At 40.9% G+C, this 24,345-nt stretch overlaps 1 protein-coding gene across 1 annotated transcript in view; it reads right to left on the bottom strand.

Moving 5' to 3' along the window:
* LOC126260846 (laminin subunit alpha) overlaps positions 1–24,345 on the bottom strand; it is a 405,465-nt gene that overhangs the window by 60,383 nt on the left and 320,737 nt on the right. The window contains exons 42-45 of the mRNA XM_049958250.1: positions 20,133–20,344; positions 17,393–17,546; positions 17,022–17,205; positions 10,836–10,966 (exon numbers count right to left, since the gene is read on the bottom strand). Of these exons, the coding sequence (XP_049814207.1) occupies positions 10,836–10,966; positions 17,022–17,205; positions 17,393–17,546; positions 20,133–20,344 (681 nt within the window). The remainder of the gene's footprint in view (positions 1–10,835; positions 10,967–17,021; positions 17,206–17,392; positions 17,547–20,132; positions 20,345–24,345) is intronic.

Here is a 24,345-nt window from a genome sequence, read left to right as displayed (position 1 = left end):
TGACCATCAATATTTGCAAAAAACCAGGCTACTTGTTACCACTGTAAATAATCTTTTAGCGATTTAAATAAATCACCTTTGACCATGTCTCGAATTCCAACACAGTAGTTAATAATTAATAAATATACACTCCTGGAAATGGAAAAAAGAACACATTGACACCGGTGTGTCAGACCCACCATACTTGCTCCGGACACTGCGAGAGGGCTGTACAAGCAATGATCACACGCACGGCTCAGCGGACACACCAGGACCCGCGGTGTTGGCCGTCGAATGGCGCTAGCTGCGCAGCATTTGTGCACCGCCGGCGTCAGTGTCAGCCAGTTTGCTGTGGCATACGGAGCTCCATCGCAGTCTTTAACACTGGTAGCATGCCGCAACAGCGTGGACGTGAACCGTATGTGCAGTTGACGGACTTTGAGCGAGGGCGTATAGTGGGCATGCGGGAGGCCAGGTGGACGTACCGCCGAATTGCTCAACACGTGGGGCGTGAGGTCTCCACAGTACATCGATGTTGTCGCCAGTGGTCGGCGGAAGGTGCACGTGCCCATCGACCTGGGACCGGACCGCAGCGACGCATGGATGCACGCCAAGACCGTAGGATCCTACGCAGTGCCGTAGGGGACCGCACCGCCACTTCCCAGCAAATTAGGGACACTGTTGCTCCTGGGGTATCGGCGAGGACCATTCGCAACCGTCTCCATGAAGCTGGGCTACGGTCCCGCACACCGTTAGGCCGTCTTCCGCTCACGCCCCAACATCGTGCAGCCCGCCTCCAGTGGTGTCGCGACAGGCGTGAATGGAGGGACGAATGGAGACGTGTCGTCTTCAGCGATGAGAGTCGCTTCTGCCTTGGTGCCAATGATGGTCGTATGCGTGTTTGGCGCCGTGCAGGTGAGCGCCACAATCAGGACTGCATACGACCGAGGCACACAGGGCCAACACCCGGCATCATGGTGTGGGAAGCGATCTCCTACACTGGCCGTACACCACTGGTGATCGTCGAGGGGACACTGAATAGTGCACGGTACATCCAAACCGTCATCGAACCCATCGTTCTACCATTCCTAGACCGGCAAGGGAACTTGCTGTTCCAACAGGACAATGCACGTCCGCATGTATCCCGTGCCACCCAACGTGCTCTAGAAGGTGTAAGTCAACTACCCTGGCCAGCAAGATCTCCGGATCTGTCCCCCATTGAGCATGTTTGGAACTGGATGAAGTGTCGTCTCACGCGGTCTGCACGTCCAGCACGAACGCTGGTCCAACTGAGGCGCCAGGTGGAAATGGCATGGCAAGCCGTTCCACAGGACTACATCCAGCATCTCTACGATCGTCTCCATGGGAGAATAGCAGCCTGCATTGCTGCGAAAGGTGGATATACACTGTACTAGTGCCGACATTGTGCATGCTCTGTTGCCTGTGTCTATGTGCCTGTGGTTCTGTCAGTGTGATCATGTGATGTATCTGACCCCAGGAATGTGTCAATAAAGTTTCCCCTTCCTGGGACAATGAATTCACGGTGTTCTTATTTCAATTTCCAGGAGTGTATTATATGTATTAGTGTAGCACTTTCTTGTCAAATGTGGTCATGGGGGAAGAGGGTGGGGTAATGGATAAAATAATTCTTTGAATTATGTAATAACGTTTTCTGGTTTTGATGCATTAAGATTTCATTTGATCTATATAATGTAAGTACTTATTTAAAGGAAACCATCAGACCCACAATTAGGATTTTCCAGATGTTTGTATTATGTCATTTCTCGAATAATTTTACTATTTTCATTTGTTACTTTGAAAGATAACTCCTATGAATAATAAACATTTTCAATTCCCTTTCATTTTCCTGTGGACAGTGTAACATTAATGATGATTATGAAATGATACAGCAGTGTATGAACTTCATACTTGCCAACAAGTGATGTCAGAGGGTGTTGATACTTTATTTTTTATTTTTTAATACTTACAGTGTAGCAAAATGCACTACACAAATGAAGGAGAGTTCCACATTATGTTAAATGTGGATGAACAGTAATAATCTGTTTATGCCTGGATCATTAGTGGAACTATAAACAGATAACAAACAAGTGTTACAGTCCACTGAGAAACATTCATGGTATATGTAATGTTAAGTATTGCAGTAGATAATAATTAATAAATATATGTATTAGTATGTTACTTTTTACACCAATCTGTGTATTCATCATTTAACATTGATGTCCTGGAGCTCGATTATTATCAACTATCATCATTTTGACATCAATAATAAAATTGAAATCAGCATTGACAATTTGCCAACATTGCACAACCTTAATCCTTGGTCAGTTGTTGGGATATTTTCTGACACACATTACATCTTTTGTGTCTGGAAATGATTTTGTTAACGTAAAAAGACAAAATTTCACTATGGTTCTGAGTGCATTTAACACTGGGGTCTCCTTATAGTTGGGTAGGGAAGTCCATTCAAAGGTTACAGGAAAGCGAGTGCATACCAACCCCATCAGGACCATGTCGACCATGTCTAGTAAAGTACTGTGATGTCAAAACTAACCTTCGGGTTAATGACAGTTTTACCTACAGCTCATGTACTTTAATTTTTGGGTATTTATGAAAGAGTTATTTTTTTCGATAATTGTGAGATAGAACTGGTACCTACAATCAGTAAGAAATATTTTTAGTACTGCTGTTAGACACTTATACAGGGTGTTCCAGAAATGTCGTGACAATCTTCCATGGTTTGTAGAGAGTGTCTCAAGGAACAAATTGGGGATAAAAACCCACGTCCGGAAACATCATCCAATGATGCTGTAATTTCAAAAATACATGCACTAGCACCTGCTACAAGACTACCCCTTCAGCAGCAAACTTGACTTTGTACAATGACGGACAGTAGGCAAAACATCTTGCAATGCTGTTTGCTATTCAGTGATTGTGACTGGTTGTTACAATTGCCAGTGGAGAAGATGGAGCTAGCTGCTGCGTAGACATGCCCTGTCTCGTAGGAATGCAATGCACTGTTGCCTTGGTGGATGATGGTTTCAGACAAGGGTTTCCATCTACAGTTTATTTTTCTCCTGTATACTAAACAACATTGGAGACTTTATAGATCTGCAGGAGAAAAATAAACAGCAGATGGAAACCTGTGTCCAAAACCATCATCCACCAAGGCAACAGAGCATCCCATTCACAGAAGACATGGCCTTTCTATGCAGCAGCTACCTTCCTCTTTCCACTGGTGATTTTGGCAATCAGTCATGATCACTATGGTGACAAAGAAAATTGTGATACATTCTGCCAACAGTCCATCAGTGTACAAAGCCACTTTTGCTGCCAAAGGGATAGTCTAGTGGCAGGCACCAGCACCTATGTTCCTAACCTCAATTTGTTCCTCTATAACCCCTGGAAGTTTCTCGCAACATTTCTGGGATACTGTGTAGAAGTACACAAAATTATTCTAGCTTTTTGGACTATTAAGTTCCTTCTTTAGAAAGGAAAGAGGGTAGGTTAAAAAAGAAGGATAAGTCTCACTCAGATTCCAGGTTGAGAGGGACCCGAGTGTAGTGATGACAGGTGGAGACCTCATCCTCATAACCAATGAGTTTCTCTCAGCCTGCACTCTGAGTGACTTACTCTTCTAGTTTAACCTTTCCCAAGTTATTTTTTTCTTTCTCCCCAAGGAAGTAACCAGCTGTGCCAGAAACTAGTATAACATTGTGTACTTCTATAAGTGGCTATAAGCAGTACTAAAAAACCTGTCTACTGAAAGTAAGTACTTGTGGCGTCGATCCACGGATCGATAGGCCAGAACATCATATGTGTATTATGTCTTTGAGTTGATCTTTGTTTTGTATACTTCCGGGACCTCAGTTCCGGCCTAGTCTCCGACCTGTACGTTTGTCACATAATAAAAGTATTGATGATTAGAAGAGAGAACTGTGGTCATTACCTTACCACCTTGATATCTCCTTCAGTGGTGACCCTGAAGTTCGAACAATCCGTTGAACCGAGAACAAAGTGACTACCGTGCCGGCTTCCGCGTGGACCTTTGTCCGTTACACAATGGCCTTCTACAACACGCTGCCGCCGCCCGGTTTTCACCAGCAACAGCAACTAAATTCAAGCACGCCAGCTGTAGTTGGTGCCCAACATGAATTTCCGCAGTCCTATAGCCTCGAGAACCCAGGGACCTTGTCAGATGCAGTGGTTTTGAACATGACGCCAGCGGCCTCTGACTCCGGCTTTGTTAGCCCCAAAGTGCTTCAGTTTTCGCCACACAGCAGTACCAGAAACCACTACACACTGATACTGAACTTTAATGCAAGTACTGTAAATAGTGGGGAGCATAGTTTTCATAATGTGCCACAGCAGGCCACCTTTTTGAATGTGCAAGCTCCATGTGTGTATCACTCCGCGCCGGTTGCACACTACGTGAATGACATTCACCAGCCTGTTACTCCGAGTGTTCATCAGTGCAGTAATTTGAGCGCGTCAGGTTCCACCAAGCTCATCAGTGACTCTGTGATGGACATTTTCACTGCAGATGTGGAGGACCAATTGCATAATAACCTGTCGAGCAACCGCTGTGACCACTTTGACCTCCCGCCACAACAACTGGTCCCATTTCGCTCCACGCCGGGTTTCCTGCTAACGGATGTTGTTTCCCCTCCAGCTACTATGAACACACCAGCACGTCTGCTTCCTCTCTACTGCCCTCATGACGCAGAGTTAACTTTGACTTGCCTACTCCTGCATCCGCGAGTGGCTGCCCGCATTCTTCGACTGCCTGTTCGTTGAATCTACCAATACTTCCGCCATTCCAACCTGCCCACCCAGAATTCTGGCTCAACCTGCTCAAGCAAACTTTCAGTGTCTGTGCACTACACCCATTTCACATGCATCATGAACCACCTCCACGACTGTGTCGACTTAATATATGACCTGGTTAAGTCACCTCCTCCGAACGAGAAGTACGCTATGGCTAAACAAGCAATACTGGAACGTATCTCCAAGACAAGAAGAGAAAATGTTCGACAGCTCGTCTATGAAGAACGCCTCAGTGACAGATCTCCGTCCCAGCCGTGGCAATGCCTTTGACTTCTCATCGGTGAATGCTACATGCCAGATGCCATGTTCACCGAGATTTGGATGGAAAAGCTGCCTCTGCCTGTCCAAACGGCCGTCTCCGCTTACGAAGATAGACCAAATAGCGAATGCTTGCGCGCCGCCGACCGAGCTTACTCCGCTCTACTACATGAATGCTGTGCCCAGCAGTTATGCCAGTTTCCAACCACAAACAGGGCCCCAACATGGATGCCCCACTAACCTAAGTCTGTCAAGCTCGCCGCACTACCGGCACCTTCAAGTCCGCACAACAACAGCACATCTGACTCTGCAGAAGATTCTGGGCCGCCGCCATCTGACCACTCACAGGAGCAGACGTCCACCCATGAATACTGTTTCTTCCATGTAAAATTCGGGGAACAAGCACACAATTATAAACCGCCGTGCTCCTACCCAAACTTCAACCGCAGGTAGGCATTGGCGCCACCTCCTGCGACATAAACAACAGGTGCCGTCCCATGCTCCATTCTGTGTCCAACACTAATGCTTTGAATGGACGAGTCTACGTCCGCGACTTGAACTCTGGCACAAACTTACTCAATGACACGGGCGCAGATGTTTCCCTACTTCCATCTCGTCTTGCTACCGAAAAGATCCGACTACACAAAACTGTACTACTGCTGTAAACTCATCTAGTTTGTCGTGCTTCGGTTCTACTTCATATGCAGCGTCCCTCTCGCCTGAGTGCAACCTGAAGTGGTCCTCCCTGGTGGCTGACATCAACAATCCCATTTTGGGCATCGACTTTCTATGACACCACAAACTGTGGCCTGACCTCATCAAGAATACAGTGTTCTACCACCCTACACAGGAACACATCCCGTGTGCTTCGTTGAGTGTCAATAGTACTACTAAACAGGTCCACCTGGCTAGGAAGTGTAATAACCCCTCCTCTGAGCTCTTGTCATGGACAAATAAGTGGCTCACGGAGCGTGTCGAGTCTATACTCCTGCGCTTGGAACAACTTGAGCTACGCCGTCGCCTCAACAACTTAAGTAACGAGTTATCTTCAACACGGCAGCAGCTTGCAGCAGACAACGCCTCAGCAATACACAAGGTTAGTCAGTGCCACTACAGTGTTCTCGTGCCCGAATGCATTTGTAACCATGTGCCGCATAAACTGTACAGTGTCCACGCTACCGCCAGCTCTAACTGTGTTAATTCGAGCGCACATTCATGCCCCTCCTCGCTTGGGCAGCTAACTTCCCAGGCGCAGGTTAATGTTTTTGATTTACTGCCATCAGCTGTTCATTTGCGCCTGCTACTGTCACCAAGCTTGACAGCGGCACCTTCAGTTACTAATAAACAGTGTACCAACCTTGTTTCGCATAGCTCACTTCTTTGCCCCTCACTCCCAGCCACCCAACAGTTGGCACTTATGCAAACTTTTGCCATCCGCACCACAACCCAGCCTAGCGGCCGCCACGCACACTATACCACAGACAGTCGCCTCATGTACCGTATCGCGCGTTTCTGTGGTTACAGACGGCACCACCCACAAACTTCACTTGCAAGATGGACCACCTATCTCTTGCCGACCATGCCGTCTCAAGCCAGAACTCATGAAAGTGGCTTGTGTACAAATAGACGATCTTAACAGCTGGCATCATCGAACCATCTGCCAGATGCTGGGCCTCGCCTATCCACTTTGTCACAAAAAGCGATGGCACCTGGCGTATGCTTGGCAACTATACTAAGTTGAACTTTCGTACTATCCTAGACAAGTACCCAGTTCCTAACGCCGTGGATTTCAACCATGCTCTTGCAGGTGCCAAATATTTCTCGGTAGTGGACTGTAGGAGGGCCTATTATCAAATTCCGATGGCACCAGAGGAGATTGAAAAGACAGCTGTTACAACACCATTCGGCCTTTTCCAGTACTGATTCATGCCCTTTGGCCTCTGTAACACTGCACAAACTTGGCAGAGATTCATAAATAAGGTGTTGTTTCATCTGGATTTTTGTTTCGTTTACTTGGACGACATTCTTATTTTCAGTCCTACTTTGCAAAAGAACAAGGAACATTTGCAGATTGTTACAGACACTCTTACCGCTGCCGGTGTTGAACTGAATAATAAGAAGCTCCAGTTGCACCAGACTTCGGTAAGATTTTTAGGCTACATCGTGTCAGTTAAGGGTCTCACTCCTCCCGAGGATAAAATCAAACCTGTTTTAGATTTGCCACACCCTCACTCGTTTAAGGAGCTGCACAGGTTCATCAGAACAGTTAACTATTATAGGCAGCACTTGCCCGCTGCAGCCAAGGTTCAGGCTCCCCTAACAGACACCCTTGCTGGCAAAAATACGAGCGGTATCCGCCCGGTCCCCTGGACCCCTTCCATGGAACAAGCTTTTGACAAACTGAAGCACCTACTAGCAAACGCAGTGACTGTTGCCCACCCGCATCCAGATGCTACATTTTTTATTACGGTGGATGCCAGTGATACCGCAGCAGGTGCTGTCTTCAGCCAAACCATCGGAGATACTACCTCTCCTTTGCAGTTCTTTTCTAAGAAGCTCAACGGCGCTCAAAAAAAGTGCTCAGCCTTTGATAGGGAGCTCTTGGCAGTTTAAGAGGCTGTGAAATACTTTCGCGCTAAGGTTGAGGGTAGGGACCTCTACATTTTAACCGACCATAAACCTTTGGTTGCTGCTGTAAAGAACCCCCCGACTGACCCTCCACCTAGACACTTCCATCATTTGGACTTTATATTGCAATTTACCTCTGATATACGATACATCAAGGGAGCAGGTAATGTGGTCGCAGAATTTTTGTCTCGTGTTGGCGCTCTCACAACTCTGATAAGACCTCTATAACTTGCCTCAGCTGCAGTCTGCCAACACTGACACTATGGACCTTATTTCCGATCACAGCTCATCACTCAAACCTGTGCAATCCACCTTTCCCGGTGTCATAGACGAGGTTTGGTGTGATGAATCAACTGACGTGCTGTGTCCCTTCATACCCAAACCTCTACAGAGACAAGTGTTCAACAAATTACACAACCTAACTCATCCAGGTGTGAGAGCCTCTACCAGACTTATTTCAGAGCGCTTCGTCTGGCGTGACATGCGTCGCGACTGCCAAGCCTGGGGCCATGCCTGCAATCCGTGCCAACAAAATAAAGTTTCGCGGCACACATCACCCCCACTAGGCAGCTTCACCACTCCTTCCAGTCGCTTCCAACACGTTCACATCGACTTGGTGGGGCCCCTCACCCCCTCCGAGGGTTACAGATACGTGCTATCTATTATAGGCAGAACCTCTCTTTGGGTGGAAGCTGCCCCGCTACCCAATATTACATTTGAATCAGTGGCACGATCTTTCATAGACACTTGGATTTCACGCTTTGGCTGCCCTGTTTACTTGACGACCAACAAAGGCCGTCAATTTGAGTCTACCTTGTTTTCTGAACTATGTAGGCTGTGCGGCATCAAGAAAATTCATTCAACAGCATACCAGCCCCAAAGCAACGGTCTCGTGGAACGCTGGCATAGGACGCTTAAGACGGCCCTACATTGCCATGGCCTCCTTTGGACGGAAGCCCTGCCATTCGTCTTACTCGGTTTGCGGACTACTTTCAAGGAAGACCTTAAAGGCTCAGTGGCCGAGTTCGTCACGGCCAGTCCCTTACACTGCCAGGCGAACTTGTTGCTCCTACTCCAGTCACCAAATCATCTGAACTGCTGTCCTTGGTAGAACGGGTGAGGTTACACTGTAACAAGCTTCAACCCCCGTCCCCTTCCAGCCACACTCTGTCACACACATATGTTCCCAAGGTGCTCGACACTTCCGAAAAAGGACTCAGTAACTACTGTCTCCCTCAACAGGGTTAAACCTGCTCGCGTCGCATTTTCCCCTACCTCACCCACCGCTGAAGAGACCGTGCTCTCTGGCCACCCTTGGCCTTCTTCCTCTGCTCATGATTCGAGTAAACTCACTCCTACACCGGCCCTGTCAACAAGCCCACACTCATTTCAGGGTTTACCATCTCCTTGCTCCCATAGCAGAGGCCCCAGCTCCCAGGGCTCTAATATAACAGTTCCATCTTTGTGCGACAGCACACTGTGCCACTCTTCTAACCGGTGCAGCCCTCAGGTTCCTGCCACGCCCACTCAGACCTCACCGTCTGACACTCACCCCTCTACTCGCAGCACACCACCCTCAGCGTGCTACCGTTTCCACACCCGACCGGCTCAGCATACCTCTCTGTTAGCAGGCGTCACTTACGAGCTCTCTACCCATGTTCATCCTAATGACATGTGTAGTGAAGCGTTTCAAAATCTCTCGAAGTGCTACGTGGGGCAACCTACATGCTTACATTAGGCCAAGTGAAAAGATGATCTGCTGACGACACCCTTGCACACCAGCGCTCCCGTACCGGCCGACGACTACAACTGCCGACGTCGCTTCCAAGATTTCAGAATCAGTATTCCAGGACTTGCTCCATGCCCTCCTCCCACACGGCCCGTGCCATTAGACGTGGAGGAACTCACTGTAACCCACTTAAATTTTCGCCAACCCGCCCCACTTTCGGGTACGTACTCCATACTGCAAGGGGGGGCTATGTGGCATCGATCCACGGAACGATAGGCCAGAACATCATATGTGTATTATGTCTTCTAGTTGATATTTGTTTTGTATACTTCTGGGACCTCAGTTCCGGCCTAGTCTTTGACCTGTATGTTTGCCGTGTAACAAAAGTATTGATGATTAGAAGAGAGAACCGTGGTCATTACCTTACCACCTTGATATCTCCTTCATACTTACTGTGAGAAGTTCTGGTAGAATGTAAATACTTTTGGATTAAAGGAGATCATTCCCCAAAAATCAGAAGTGTTGAGTCATAGAGAGGTAAACACAAAATGCAATAAAACTTGCTTAAAACTTGCTACCTTTCAGAGTACCCCTTTTTGAGCTAGAACAAAACAGACACAGAAAACACACTCTTGCACGCATGCACACACATGCCTATGCCCCTACTTGGTGTCAGCTGGATGGTATTCATGTACGTGTGTGTGTGTGTATGTGTGTGTGTGTGTGTGTGTGTGTGTTCCACTTTATCTTGAGAAATGACTTCTCTGAAAGCTAGCAAGTTTTCTTTCTTTTTGGTTAAGCCCATCAATGATTCAAAGCTTCTGCTTTTTAGTGAGTGGTCTTTAATTCAAAAGAACGTAAGTCCTTGCCATTTACAATTTTTGTCAAGTGAATTTTCCTTTTAACAAAACTATTTCTTTTAAATTTATGTGCCTGTGAGCCCTATTTTGATGGATTATATAAGTGCAAACTCCTCTAGTTCCACCAATATTGGTTACCTCGGTTTTTTACTTTCATTTTGAATAACAACTGCACGAATTTTGAGCACTTCAACAGACTGCAAAATGAGGATGATTGCTGCTGTCCATATCTTAGTCTTCTGAGTTATTATCAACTAATTTCCAGATATTTGGTATTTTTTATGTATCTGGATTTTAAGTGGATGCCATTTGGTGCAGTTGCTAATTGCCCATGCATGGAGCAAAGTACCACAATCTCTGGTACACACACACACACTTAACTTCCAGGGCAGAATGACAAATGTGACAAATACTGCAGAGATTATTTGCATTATGAAATTCCTGTAGTGTGCATAGGCCCACACATAGGACGAACTGCACTTCCTGTGTGTTTTCTGATATTATGAAAAAGATGAATCTCTAGAAAATGATGTTACCTTTCAATGATTGCTTGATACCACTCCTTATCAGCCACATATCTCTCATTGATTATTTTTTGTGGGCCAGAACCTAAGTCAACGCTTAGAACAGGATATCCATTTTCAACTTCCAGTGCGATAAAATCATCCTGTAAAGCCAAACATTAGAATTAGGTTTAGGCACGTACAATGAAACACAATGATAAAGTACCAGTAGAACACCAACGTCGTATAACTGGATTTTAAAACACTGTGAAATACATTTTCTGTTTCATCAGAATTTAAACTAAAAAAATGTATTAATCTGTATTTGCTGTTGACCATTAAAATAATGGAATAGGCTTTATGTCTTATACATAATACTGCTATGTTTAGTTCTATACATAATTCTATCTAAAAACAAAGATGATGTGACTTACCAAACGAAAGGGCTGGCAGGTCAATAGACACACAAACAAACACAAACATACACACAAAATTCAAGCTTTCGCAACCAACGGTTGCTTCATCAGGAAAGAGGAAAGGAGAGGGAAAGACGAAAGGATGTGGGTTTTAAGGGAGAGGGTAAGGCGTCATTCCAATCCTGGGAGTGGAAAGACTTACCTTAGGGGGAAAAAAGGACAGGTATACACTCGCACACACACACATACCCATCCGCACATACACAGACACAAGCAGACATTTGCCTTTACAAACACAACAATGGCTTGTGTCTGTGTATGTGCGGTTGGACATGTGTGTGTGTGCGAGTGTATACCTGTCCTTTTTTCCCCCTAAGGTAAGTCTTTCCACTCCCGGGATTGGAATGACTCCTTACCCTCTCCCTTAAAACCCACATCCTTTCGTCTTTCCCTCTCCTTCCCTCTTTCCTGATGAAGCAACCGTGTGTATGTTTGTGTTTGTTTGTGTGTCTATCGACCTGCCAGCACTTTCGTTCGGTAAGCCACATCATCTTTGTTTTTAGATATAATTATATACACAATTACAAGTGTTTATATTGAATTACCTACACAACTACAACATTTAGCCATATATTTTAAAATTTAACATATGTTAACATTTTTTTCATAAAAAAATCTGTTACTTTTAAAAAGGATTTTCAGCCAGTCAGCTGTACAGTTTTCTTTGAAATAGTTTAGAAGGTATGAATCATGCTGAGGGTGGTAATTTGTTGAAGATTATTAGGGAGCTGACTGTGGGTGAGTGGGCTGTTTTTACTAGTATGTGTCATGGAAGATCCAATTTAATTTTTCCTTTGGTATTTTGTTGGTGCATATCTCCTCTTATATGTATCTAAAAACAAAGATGATGTGACTTACCAAACGAAAGTGCTGGCAGGTCGATAGACACACAAACAAACACAAACATACACACAAAATTCTGCTTTCGCAACCAACGGTTGCTTCGTCAGGAAAGAGGGAAGGAGAGGGAAAGGATGTGGGTTTTAAGGGAGAGGGTATGGAGTCATTCCAATCCCAGGAGCGGAAAGACATCCTTCCCTCTTTCCTGACGAAGCAACCGTTGGTTGCGAAAGCCAGCGCTTTCGTTTGGTGAGTCACATCATCTTTGTTTTTAGATATATTTTTCCCACGTGGAATGTTTCCCTCTATTATATTCTCCTCTTACATGAAATTCTTTGATATTTATTTTAATGTATAGTGATGAGACGTATGTATACAGATTTACAATTAGAAGTATGTTGAGTTTTCTAAACAGAGGTTGGAAGTGATCTGTTGGTCCAGGCCTACATATTTCTCTTACGACTTTTTCAGTATCAATATTATGAAAACAAAAGTTGCTACTTACCATATTGAGGAGATGCTGTGTAGCAGATAGGCACAACAAAAAGACTCTCACAATTAAATCGTTTGGCCATTAAGGCCTTCGTCAACAATAGATGACAGACACACATACACTCACGCAAACGCAACTCACATACACGACTGCATGAGCGCGTGCATGTGCATGTATGTGTGTCTATCGTCTATTGTTGATGAAGGCCTTAATGGCCAAAAGCTTTACTGTGAGAGTATTTTTGTTGTGCCTATCTGTGACTCAGCATCTCCGCTATATGGTGAGTAGCAACTTTCCTTTTCATAATATTGTTACATTCCATCCTGGATTTTCCATTGCTTGGCTTTTTTTGTATCTTCCATATATCAGCTATATGTGTGGAGCGGCCCCTTACTATCAGTCCATAACAAATGTGAGATCAGAGATCAGAAAAATCCAAAATATGTCAATCTTAAATATGTAGGAATAATTAAATCTCTCAGTTTCCACATTAGGTATGTTACTCTTGATATTCTTTCACAATGTGACTCATGTGTTCTCCACAGCTCAATCTGGAGTCAATATAGAATCCTAAAAGTTTAACTGTTCTAGTTTTTATATTATTAGTCTTAACAGAAAATTCTGGGTATTGTCAGGATTACACAGCAGTTTCTTAGAGGAGAACCATTTTACTGCAGCATTTAATTATTCCAGTGACATTTGTTGTAATGCTGATGTGTCTTGATGAGTTGCAATAATTGTTATGACATCCACTTGGCAGACCACAGATTGAGGAACATGTTGTGGCAAATCATTGATGGCAATTATGAATGTCCAAGCACTGATCCCTGTGGTATACCTGTCTCTAACATTTTCATTAGAGAATATCTGTTTCTCTCTGAAAGATATTGTTTCCTGTGTCTTAAGTAAGAAGCAATTATTTTTAGTTCTGTAGTTTGTACTCCATAAAATTCAAATTTCTCAATCAATATCTCATAAGGGATACACTCAATGGCCTTAATTAGGTCACATACATACAAGTGAGGCTTTATCTATATTTTCAAAAGCAGAGATTATCTGGTTTACAATGTCAAGACCTGCTGAGGAGGTATTTTTTCCTCGTAAGTAACCAAAGTGTTTGTTCGAAAGGAGATTATTTTCCTCAAAATAATCACTTAATTGTTTATATATGAGTTTCAAATATTTTGAAAATTAAAAGAACTATTGAACTGGGTAATAATTTTGGGGGAGATTTTTTGTCTCCTTTTCTAAAAATTGGTATAACTTTTGAAATTTTTAATGATGTAGGGAAAACCCCGAATGGAAGATATTTGTTAAAAATATAGGCTAAAGTTTCACAGATAAAATGAATAGTTTTCTTGATAATGTAGTTGGCTAACCAGTAATTACCCATAGTTTTAGAATTGGAGAATTTTTAACTGCTTTTACTACATCTGTGGATATCATAATTTTCCACTGAAAAAGACTGTTTCACTGGCAGCTGCTTACCAAGTAGTTCACTTGCACATGTGTTGCCTAAGTTTATTCTGTTTCCAATTTCTTTCACTATAGTCACAAAGAACTCGTTCAGTTGACCTGGTTCAAGTGATACTTCCAGAGTGTGGCTGGGGAACTGTTCTTGTGTGAAAATCTGCCATGCTGTTTTGCACTTGTTTGGTGCAGTTTCTATAAAATTTTCATATGCTAATTTTCCCTCTTAAGCAGCTTAGTTTTGTAAAAAAATGTATACTTCAGATACTTCCCATAATCTATACCAACTTGTTTAGTGTCACCCTCACAGTTCTTTTTATATGCCTTTCACAATAACAACATTTGTTCCCTAATGTTTTAAGTCCTTTAGTATACCAATTTGCTAACTTTGTTTTAGGCTTACATTTAAACTTAAGTTTTTCTTAGGGTGAACAAGTGTACCACACTTCAATATATTTGCTAAAGAATCTGCCAAACACAGTTTCAACATCAGTTTGTCCAAGCTGTGTTTCATACAAAAAGTCCTATTTTATATAACTTCAGCAAACAAGTTCCCAAATTCATCTTTCTGACCTCTTACCCAAGTCACCTCATTTTCACTGTGGGTTATATTACTGATATGACCTTACAGTTTGCAGTAAAGTGTGAGGAGCATCTGTCTGCATGACTAACAGTAAAAATCTCACTAAAAAAGTTAACAATAGCATTATCTAAGCAGGATTCCTTACGAGTAGCATTTTTATTTGTACAGAATAAATTTAATGACCTTAAGACATTGAAAAAAGTTCTTGACACTTGCTTGTCACATTTTGACACTTCTATATTGAAGTCACTGCTGAATAAAAAGTTCTGATCTATCCATCCAAATTTGATTTTATCCGATTTTGCCAAAATAAGTTAGGTGAATGGCTGGAACAATTCATTTTAAAATGATGCAACAGGTTGTCTCTGTTATTTTTGTTCTTTCAGCTCTTGTATTCAATCTCTAATAGCCTTGTGACCAACAGACATTACACTCTGATTTTCCTTCATGTTTTTCAAGATTATGAGTCAAAACTTCTTATTTTCTACACTATACAGAAGCTTTTCCACTTATCCTTCCTGAACTAGTACCCCCCAAGAGAAAGATAGTGTAATGGTGGAATATGGCTTGCTTAATGTGGCTCTTTTTTAATGGTTCTGTACCTAAACTTGTAAAAATGAAACCCTTATAGTGTCACTTTATTGTCCATCTGTCTGTCTGCCTGTTCGACTGCTCAAAACCCATTCTCTCAGGAATGGGTAGACATATCAAGTTGAAAATTGTGTCACATACTATGGTCTACGGCCCCTTGGTGGTGTAAAAAATGAATGTCCTAAGTTACTGCAATCAAAACATATGGTCATTTATGTCACATGCTTTACTTTGATTCTCACAAACTCAGCCACTGAAACCTATAGGGTACTTCTAGTTGACCTAGAATCATGATATTTGGCAAGAAGCAAGGTCTCACACTATAACCAAAGAAAAAAATCAGAACATTGTTAATTTGTAATTATATCATGAGGAAAAAAATTGACATTTGTTACTAGACTGCCAGTCTGCCTGTCCATCTGTTTGACGATTCCCATTTCTCAGAAACAGGTAGACACATCAAGTTGAAATGTATGTCGCATATTGAGGTCAATGGTCACTTGTCGGCATAACAAATATTAGCTTCTAAGTTAATGTAATATAAAGAAATGGCCATTTATCTCAAGTATTTTGATAGTTGCAAACTCAGTCATCAAAACCTGTAGGGTACTTCCCATTATCCCAGAATAATCAAATTTGGCAAGGAGCAAGGTATCACATAAAAACAATTGGAAAAATCTGAAAATTGTTAATTTACAATCGTATCACATGAAAACAAAATTTCTTCTCATTTGTAAGATACCTTCTTCTCAGAAAAGGTAGAAATATCAACTTGGAATTTATATCACATACTGATATCCATGGTCCCTTGATGGTATAATAAACATTAACTTCTATCAATACAGTCACAAGATATGGCCATTATGTCACATATTTTGATACTAACCAACACATTCATTAAAACATGTAGGTTACTTCCCGTGATCTAGAATCCAGAAGTTTAGCAAGAAGAAAGGCTTTCACAGTACAAGTAAAGGAAAAAATCTGAAATTGTTAATCTACAATTACATCACACAAAAAACTATTTCATTTGTCATTTGTTATCTGACTTCAGAATTGAAATAAAAACATTCTCAAAAGTCTTGGAATCCCTGGGACTGATATCTTACCAGTATCAATTTCAATAACAGGCAAAAATCATCGAGATACTCAATTCTCATAATGGATAAACTATCTATATACATAATTAAATTTGTGCATAAATCTTAGTGCATGAGCCAGTTTTCTATTAACCGAGCCAGTTTTCTATTAACTGTCACATATGGATTAGGTATACATTATAATGAAACTATCTGACAGTTTGAAAATGTGATTCTGACACGAATCTTTGCCAGTTGAATGTTACACCAATTCAATCATGCAAGCACAAAATCAAAGCTTTAATGTGGCAGAAAATGTAATATTCCTTTGTGACCACCTACAGATATAATATTTCAACTACTCAGATTTTTGTAATGATCTTGTTTCTGAGACTGAATACAAATTTTAAAAGGAACTATTATGTTAAAATTAAAACAATTTGTCACTTATATCTGAAAAATTCCACTCATGGCTTGTGTAACATGATTTGCACTGACTTTCCCACATATACTTGGTACATTTTTAAAATTTGTATTTTTATAAGCATACAGTTTTCCTTCACACAGAAAAGAAAGAAAAAGTAAAACCACAATTGTACCACACTTCTTTTTCCTTTCTTAAATGTTACATAAGCCTGTGGATCTTGGAGGAAGAATGATATCAAAGAAACAAATTAAAATGCTTACTGTCTTTGCTCGTCTAATTCTGCGGCTTGTACCAACTTCATTTCCCATGTAAAAAAGGAAACCATTTGGTTTGTCAGTGTTGAAATACATTGAAACATGAGTGGATGTTCCTAGGTGAGGTAAACTCTCAGGGTTTTTTAGTTCCAGTATTGAATCGTGTTGAAATGTTGCACCAACATCTATCCTGTAAGTAAATTATCAAAAATACATTAAATGAAGACACAAAAATAATTTTGATACCAAGTAATAACACTTAATTGGTTATTGATAATATGAAACAAAAGAAAAAGATAACAGAATTCACTTTTGCAAACAAAATTTCCTGCTTTTTGTATTTTATAGTTAAGAAACAAAACCAGTAGTATGTCTACCTGTTAACATGATCCCTTGCCAATGCCACCTGTCGTTTAAGTTCTTCTATCTTCCTTCCAATATCACTACTGGCCTTGGCTGTTAAGTTCTGTCTTTCTCCAACAGCAGCCATGAGACTTTTTATATTTGGCACTACAGTAGTTACCTGCTCCACTGTGGAGTACAAAAAATTCCCTTTTTCAACAAATGTAAGCAAATGTTTTGATGAAAAGATAGCATATAAAATTAAGTAACTATAATTATCATGGAAAATCTGAAATTACTCTTTTTATAAGCAAATGTATCTCCAGTTGTCTCAATACACATATACAGCAAGAAACACAATATTCAAAATCTTCAACGTGGGAGAAAAACATGTGTTACACATTTCTAGGAACCCTGATTATGATAACATAACAACCTACAAGGTGTCTTTCATGTAATTATTTGACATTTGTGGCAAATGGAATGGGTGGCTAAAAAAAGTATGGTTTATGTTAAAGTAAAGAAGACCCAACAAAGCAATGAGACACAATTTCACTCCTTGTAACTCACTGTACAGTCCAATTCATCATTAAGATTGAAATTAGTATTCTAATCACAAACAAGTGCCAATTACCATAAGACTACATGAATAATATAATTCTCAATACTAGACCCACCACACTGGTCATGTAGACATCAGTAAGCTCCTTTCTGGAAAATATTTGGATAGTGGGTGGAACGGTGGGGGAAGGGGTCGGGAGGGGGGAAAGGGGTATATAATTATCAATTAATCCACTTAAAGCTAAGCTTCACTCTGAGTTACCTAAAATTGCCTATGACATCCCACATGTAGTAAATAGCATGTTATACACTCAGGAAATATGCTGGATGTATCTTTGTTGATTGTATTCTACCTATAGCCTGACTGGACAGCAACAGGAAAGGGGTAGGGAGGTGTGAAATGTGCAATCTGCACTCACTTTGTTGAGAGATGCACTGAAGCACCGTTTCTGTCTGTATACACTTGGCTACGTATATGAAGACCAGAACAATCTTCTTTCGTATAAACTGCATAATATTTTTTGTCTCAAATCCACATGATGAAAGACATTCCCATGATCTGATGAGAACCATCAAATGATATAAAAATTGTGGCTTTTGCATAACTCCTCCAAAACATAGTATTTAACTCAAAAAAAGTCATTGATCATGATATATCTTAACAAATGATTGCAATTAAATTGGTGACTCATGTACCTTAACTGTATATTCCAATCATACTAAGTTTCATCCAGTGATAAGTCAAGTTGAAAATACCATGCTGTTCCAACTTCTCCAAAACAGTTATAAAAAGATCCAGAATCTAATGAAATGGTTCTGCACAGTAGCATAAAATAACAAGGTCTTAAGTGGATTTCTGGGAAGAGATCTCACATTCTTGTCTAAGTTAAGTAGGAGTCTTGATAAATGCTAGCACACAATTCATCTAAAGGTGGACATCTCAATATATTCTCACAAATAATGAGAAGTTAACTTGGAGTTCCATTAATGAAGTGCTAGGAATTCTTTCCCAAAGCTGTTGCACTGCTCAAGAATGAACGTACAGAACACTTCTACTGAGAAATTTTGTACATAGAGGAAAGGTACTAGGCCAAGTAGAGTGAAACGATGTTAGACAATTACTTCTGGACACTCATCAGAGAATCACCAATATAATTGTGTCTCCAGTGAAGTTCCTCTGATGGAAATGGATAAAGTAAATACAATAAACTGCATACATTTTTTAAGGTCAATTATAACATATAGTGTAGCTACAACGAAAAGAGCTAAAATTGCATTTTCAGGTCCTGTGTTCTCATAAAATACTTTCCTTGCTACCTACCTTATTTCTTAATTGTCTATCAGGGCCCAAATTTTAATCTTACCAATTCTATCTTTATCACTATTTTTTGCACATTTGTTTTACTTCTTATTGGTTTCTTTAAAACTGTGACCTCTTGATGTCCAAACACTGGAAATGAAAATTTCTGAATGTACCAGAATTAGAATTAATTACTCCGTCATGGTTAGACACCCGTCCGTGCCCACCCACAAGGGGTGTGGTTGGGGGGCTGCGAGAGGGTGCACTGAGCCCATCCCTTCCCTCTCTGAATCCTGGAGAGCATTTTTATACTGAGTCAATAACCATCAATTCTCTGGCATATTATAAGTTTTAGTGTCGTCTAGAAAATTCAGTTCTTATGATGTGACATGTCTCCAACCTGAACAACTCACTTATATCAAAAGTGGCAATTTTAGACTCTAGACTCCCCCTCCCTCCCTTGGAAAAATGTCTGTGGACTTACATGCAAATACCACTGTACTAACAATGTTAGCTTGCTTGACATTGGGTTAAGGTCAAAATATTAAATTAAAATAAACAAACAACACAGAAACAAATCTGATACTTCATTATGAAAAACATTTTATATCACTCTCACTGGTTATGATATATGGCTCTTTAAAATATAGACTAGCAACATCATTGCTCCTTTTATCAGTAAAGGGCAGTCTATGTGAATGATCTGCAGCATTCAATGCTGGTTTAATCTGGTTAGGTCTATTGGGCAAGTGCAGCCTGTTTAAATACAGTGATACCAATAAACACTGAGAGGCATTCTTTCTCATGATCCACTGTAACATATGATCTAATGTAAAATTTTGGATAATAATACTTCATACTTTAAGCAAATCATAGCAATAGACAAATAATTTTGCTCAAATCTACCAACTTACCATTGAGATTAGCTTGATTCACAGCCTTCATTGCAGAATCAGCATCTCTTGGGAGCTGTTGTGATACTGTCACATCTTCTGGTAGTTGATTTATAATTCTTGAGATGGTGCTCAAAGTATTCTGTGCTGTTGCATTAGCATCTTTTGCATTCTGTATGGCTTGTGATGCGTAACTCTCAACTGTTTCTTGGACTGGTATCCTGGTTAATTCGCTGAAAGGGAAACAAATTAATTCAAATCCACAAATTAGAACAAATATACTAACTGTGATACCAAAATATGAAAGCAGACCTATGCCAGACGCTAAAAGGGAAACAAATTAATTCAAATCCACAAATTAGAACAAATATACTAACTGTTATGCCAAAATATGAAAGCAGACCTATTGAATGAAAAAATACACAACTACCAAATTTCCATTATAGGAAAAAATGCAATTCACAATGCAATTTTAGGTTATGTTTTTACACTGCAAACAGACTGGATTGCTAGAAAGAAAAAATAATATATAAAACACACTATCATCTCATTTTGCATTATTTTCAGAAATATCAATCCCTGTCACATGTGTTTGTTTGAGCTCAGATACTTAATTACAAAATACTAATTACAGTGCATAAAATATGTCATGACCATTAACAGGCTTCTACTTAAGTAGGCTAAGGTGTGATGTACAAGAATCAATAATTTCCAGTCATTCCCAACTCACTGTTTTTTCTGAACACTGTCTCAAGGTCTGTTGTTACGTTTTTCACTAATTAAATTTTTAGTCCAATCTGGATTTCAGAACTAAGATAATAGTTTCTAAACATTCACACCATTTCTTATAAGATTTAATATCACAAACTAAGATTTCCAGTGACATCTTGAGGACATATATGTATGTGGCAGAATCCTGAATGCTGTAGAAGGCAGAAAAGAAGACTGCAAGTTTTTGAGAGCTAGTGTTTGAGGAGAATACCGAAGATACCACAGACCAACAAGCACTCAAACAACAAAGTGCTGACGAGATCATGATAGTCAGTCATCACTATGAGGAACAACACAGTTAGTCACCTACTCAACCATGATTCATGTAATTATCAACTATGATTCATGTAATTATGGAAGGAAAAAGAGAGGGAGGATGATAGAGACTGAAGTTCAAGGATTAAATTAAAGTTAGCACAGGATATGAGAGCATCAACAGACTAGCATCAAGAAAGGGGAAGTATGGTCAAGCCTACCAACTTTTGAGTTGAGGATGATAAGAAGAAGAGGAACAAAAATCATTAGCAAGGTAAACTGTTGTAAATTTTTGAAAGTATATAATGATGAGAAATTAAACTTGAAAATATCACTAAGGTGACTGGGTTTGGCTACTTTTGCTATATAAGAATAATAGGCAAGTTTGAGCATAACTTATAAGTATTTAGCATGTTTTCATTTATCAATGACCTGTAAAATTATGTCTTATGAAAGATGGATGATTCTGTTTCCTCCCCACATATCCTTCAATCTACTAAGTTCTTAATGATACGAAATGTAAGATAGTGAACTTCACAAAATAAAAATGCACAGTACCCTATGAAAATAATATCACTGAGCATCAGTTGGAATCGGTCAACTCATACAATTTGTAGGAATATGAAATAGGAAGATGACAAAGTCTTAGTCATAGGAAAAAGAGGTGGCAGAGTGCAGTTCACTGATTGAATACTGGGGAATTTCATACAGTCTACAAAGGAGACTGCACACAAAACACTCATGTAACCCATCCTATAATATTTCTCGGTAGTATGTGATCCATACAAAATACGATCAACAGAGGATATTGAATGAATATAAAGAATGCCAACATGAATGGTCAAACAGTTGTTCAACCCATGGGAGAGTGTCACAAAGGTGCTGAAAGAATTGAGCAGGTACATGCTTGAAGTTAGATGCAAACTATCCCATGAAAACCTGCTAAGAAAGTTTCTAGAACCAACTCCAAGTGATGTCTATCGCCCTATGTATTGCTCCCACAGAGACTGCAATGATGAGGTTAGACTAATTACAGTGCACACAGAGGCATTTAAGCAATTATTCTTCATATATTTCACACATGAATAGAACAAGAAGAAGCCCTAATAACTGGTACAATTGGATGTATTCTCTGCCAAACACTTCACAGTGGTTTGCAGAATATAGGTATAATTGTAGATGTCATCATGAATAAAATAATCAAAGATTTATAATTCATCATAAATGACTAGCATTTCAGAATTTTTTAATGATAATTTTCATATTTTTGTACTAACAACAAATTTCATATCACAATGCTCAGTGTGAATGCATTTTATGGAAAACTAATTAATGTGTCAGCTACCATGGGCAAAATGGGGAATATTACACCACTATTAAGTGTTTCACACAGTTTTATTGCTAATCTCATTTGCAGTTCATTTACACCATTGAAAATAATAAGATAATAACAATAATTTTTGCATTAAAATAAGATCTGTGTTTCAACTTAATAGTTGTTGAGACTCGCTGATCATTCAAAGTGCCGCCTCGCAATTACGCGCGTCCTCTACATGCAGCGCTGTCTGCCAGCCATGCAGCAGCTGCGCCACCTAAGCAGCCAGCCAGGCAGCAGCCGCTAGACTTGGACTCAGTGCTCATTCGAATGTTACAGTGTTCACGTCTTGCTTTGTCAACTTGCTCAGTGACTTATATGTGTTGTGTCGTTTTGAAATATACGTTTTCAACTTGACGTTATAACAACTGGCGACGAGGTAGTGGATTTTTCCTTTTCATCGTTGACCCACAAGTTTCCATGGCTACTGTCAAGCAACTATTGCAAGGTCTCATTGAACAGCAAACGCTTCTAACATCGGCAATTAGCAATTTCGTAGCGGCGTCAAATGCGGGGCGTTTCTCGTCATTGTCTATACCTCCTTTTCCTTCTTATGACGAGACGGCAGAAGACTGGTCTGATTACGGAAAACGTCTTCGACAGCACTTCCTGGCATTTCATGTCACAGACAAACAAACATGTAAATCTCTGTTCCTTTCCTGGATTTCACCTCAAATGTATCGGTTGCTGTCGCAATTGGCTCCTTTGAAAGATCCTGCATCTTTGTCCTTTGCTGAAATGTGTTCACTTCTGTCTGTCTATTTTCAAAAGCAAACGCACGTGGTAGCCTCTCGTGTTGCCTTTTATCGTTGTCAAAAACAACCGCATCAATCCTATCGCGCTTGGGCTGCTGAACTTCACGGCCTCAGTAGAAAGTGTCAATTTGTTACTGAAGTTCACAAAGAATCCTATGCCGATTCCATGGTACGGGATGCTATTATCCGGTCGGCGCCCGACAAAGAAGTTCAGCAATGTGCCCTTCAATTGGCAAATTCAACTCTAGATGAAGTCCTATCCATCGCGCAGTCTTTTGAAATTTCTCGCGCCGCTGGGGCGCAAATAGAGGCATGGGGTGATGTCGGAGAAATACAACCTCTGTGCGCTGTTGACGACGCATGCGGTGCATCCCCACCGGCCGACGTGGCCACAGTACGCTCCCACGCACAGCCTCGGCCTAACCGTAAACAAACCTCTAAGAAACTGCAGCAAAACTCCCGGAAACTTCCCTCATGTCCGAGGTGTTTTACAAAACATTCACGCGAGGATTGTCCCCAAAGTTGGGCTATGTGTCACAATTGCTAAAAGAAAGGTCATGTATCTTCCATTTGCAAATCCGACCACATACATGATGTTCATGAACATGACCCTGATTCTGATTCTGTGTTGTCTGTCAATTGCACTTCTTCCCTTTCAGGGAAGTTATTCCTCACTGTCCAAATCCTGGGTTGGGATGTTTGCATGCAGGTGGATACCGGTTCAGCTGCCACTATAATTAAATCTCAGACGTATCTTCAGTTGGGTTCTCCACTCCTATCACCTGTCACTCGGCAATTACGGACGTACAATAAACAGAAGATTTCTCTCTTTGGAGAATTTAATGCTGAGGTATCTTACAAATCTGTCGTTCGCACTGTTCTCATATTTGTGGTCGACCAGAGTACACAGAGAATCTTTTCGGTTTCGATGCCTTTTGCGTTTTTGGGTTCTCCATAGACGACTCTGTCAATATCGTATCTGATGCTATTCCTTATGCTCAATTGGACTCCTTGTCAACGACATTTTTGTCCCTTTTTTTCTCCTGGGTTAGGCCATGCAAACGATTTTGAAGCTCAT

This window comes from Schistocerca nitens, chromosome 5, assembly GCF_023898315.1.
Source record: "Schistocerca nitens isolate TAMUIC-IGC-003100 chromosome 5, iqSchNite1.1, whole genome shotgun sequence".
NCBI classification, from domain to species: domain Eukaryota; kingdom Metazoa; phylum Arthropoda; class Insecta; order Orthoptera; family Acrididae; genus Schistocerca; species Schistocerca nitens.
The sequence above is the reverse complement of the archived record's forward strand: the minus strand, read 5'-3'. Positions and strand labels throughout refer to the sequence as shown.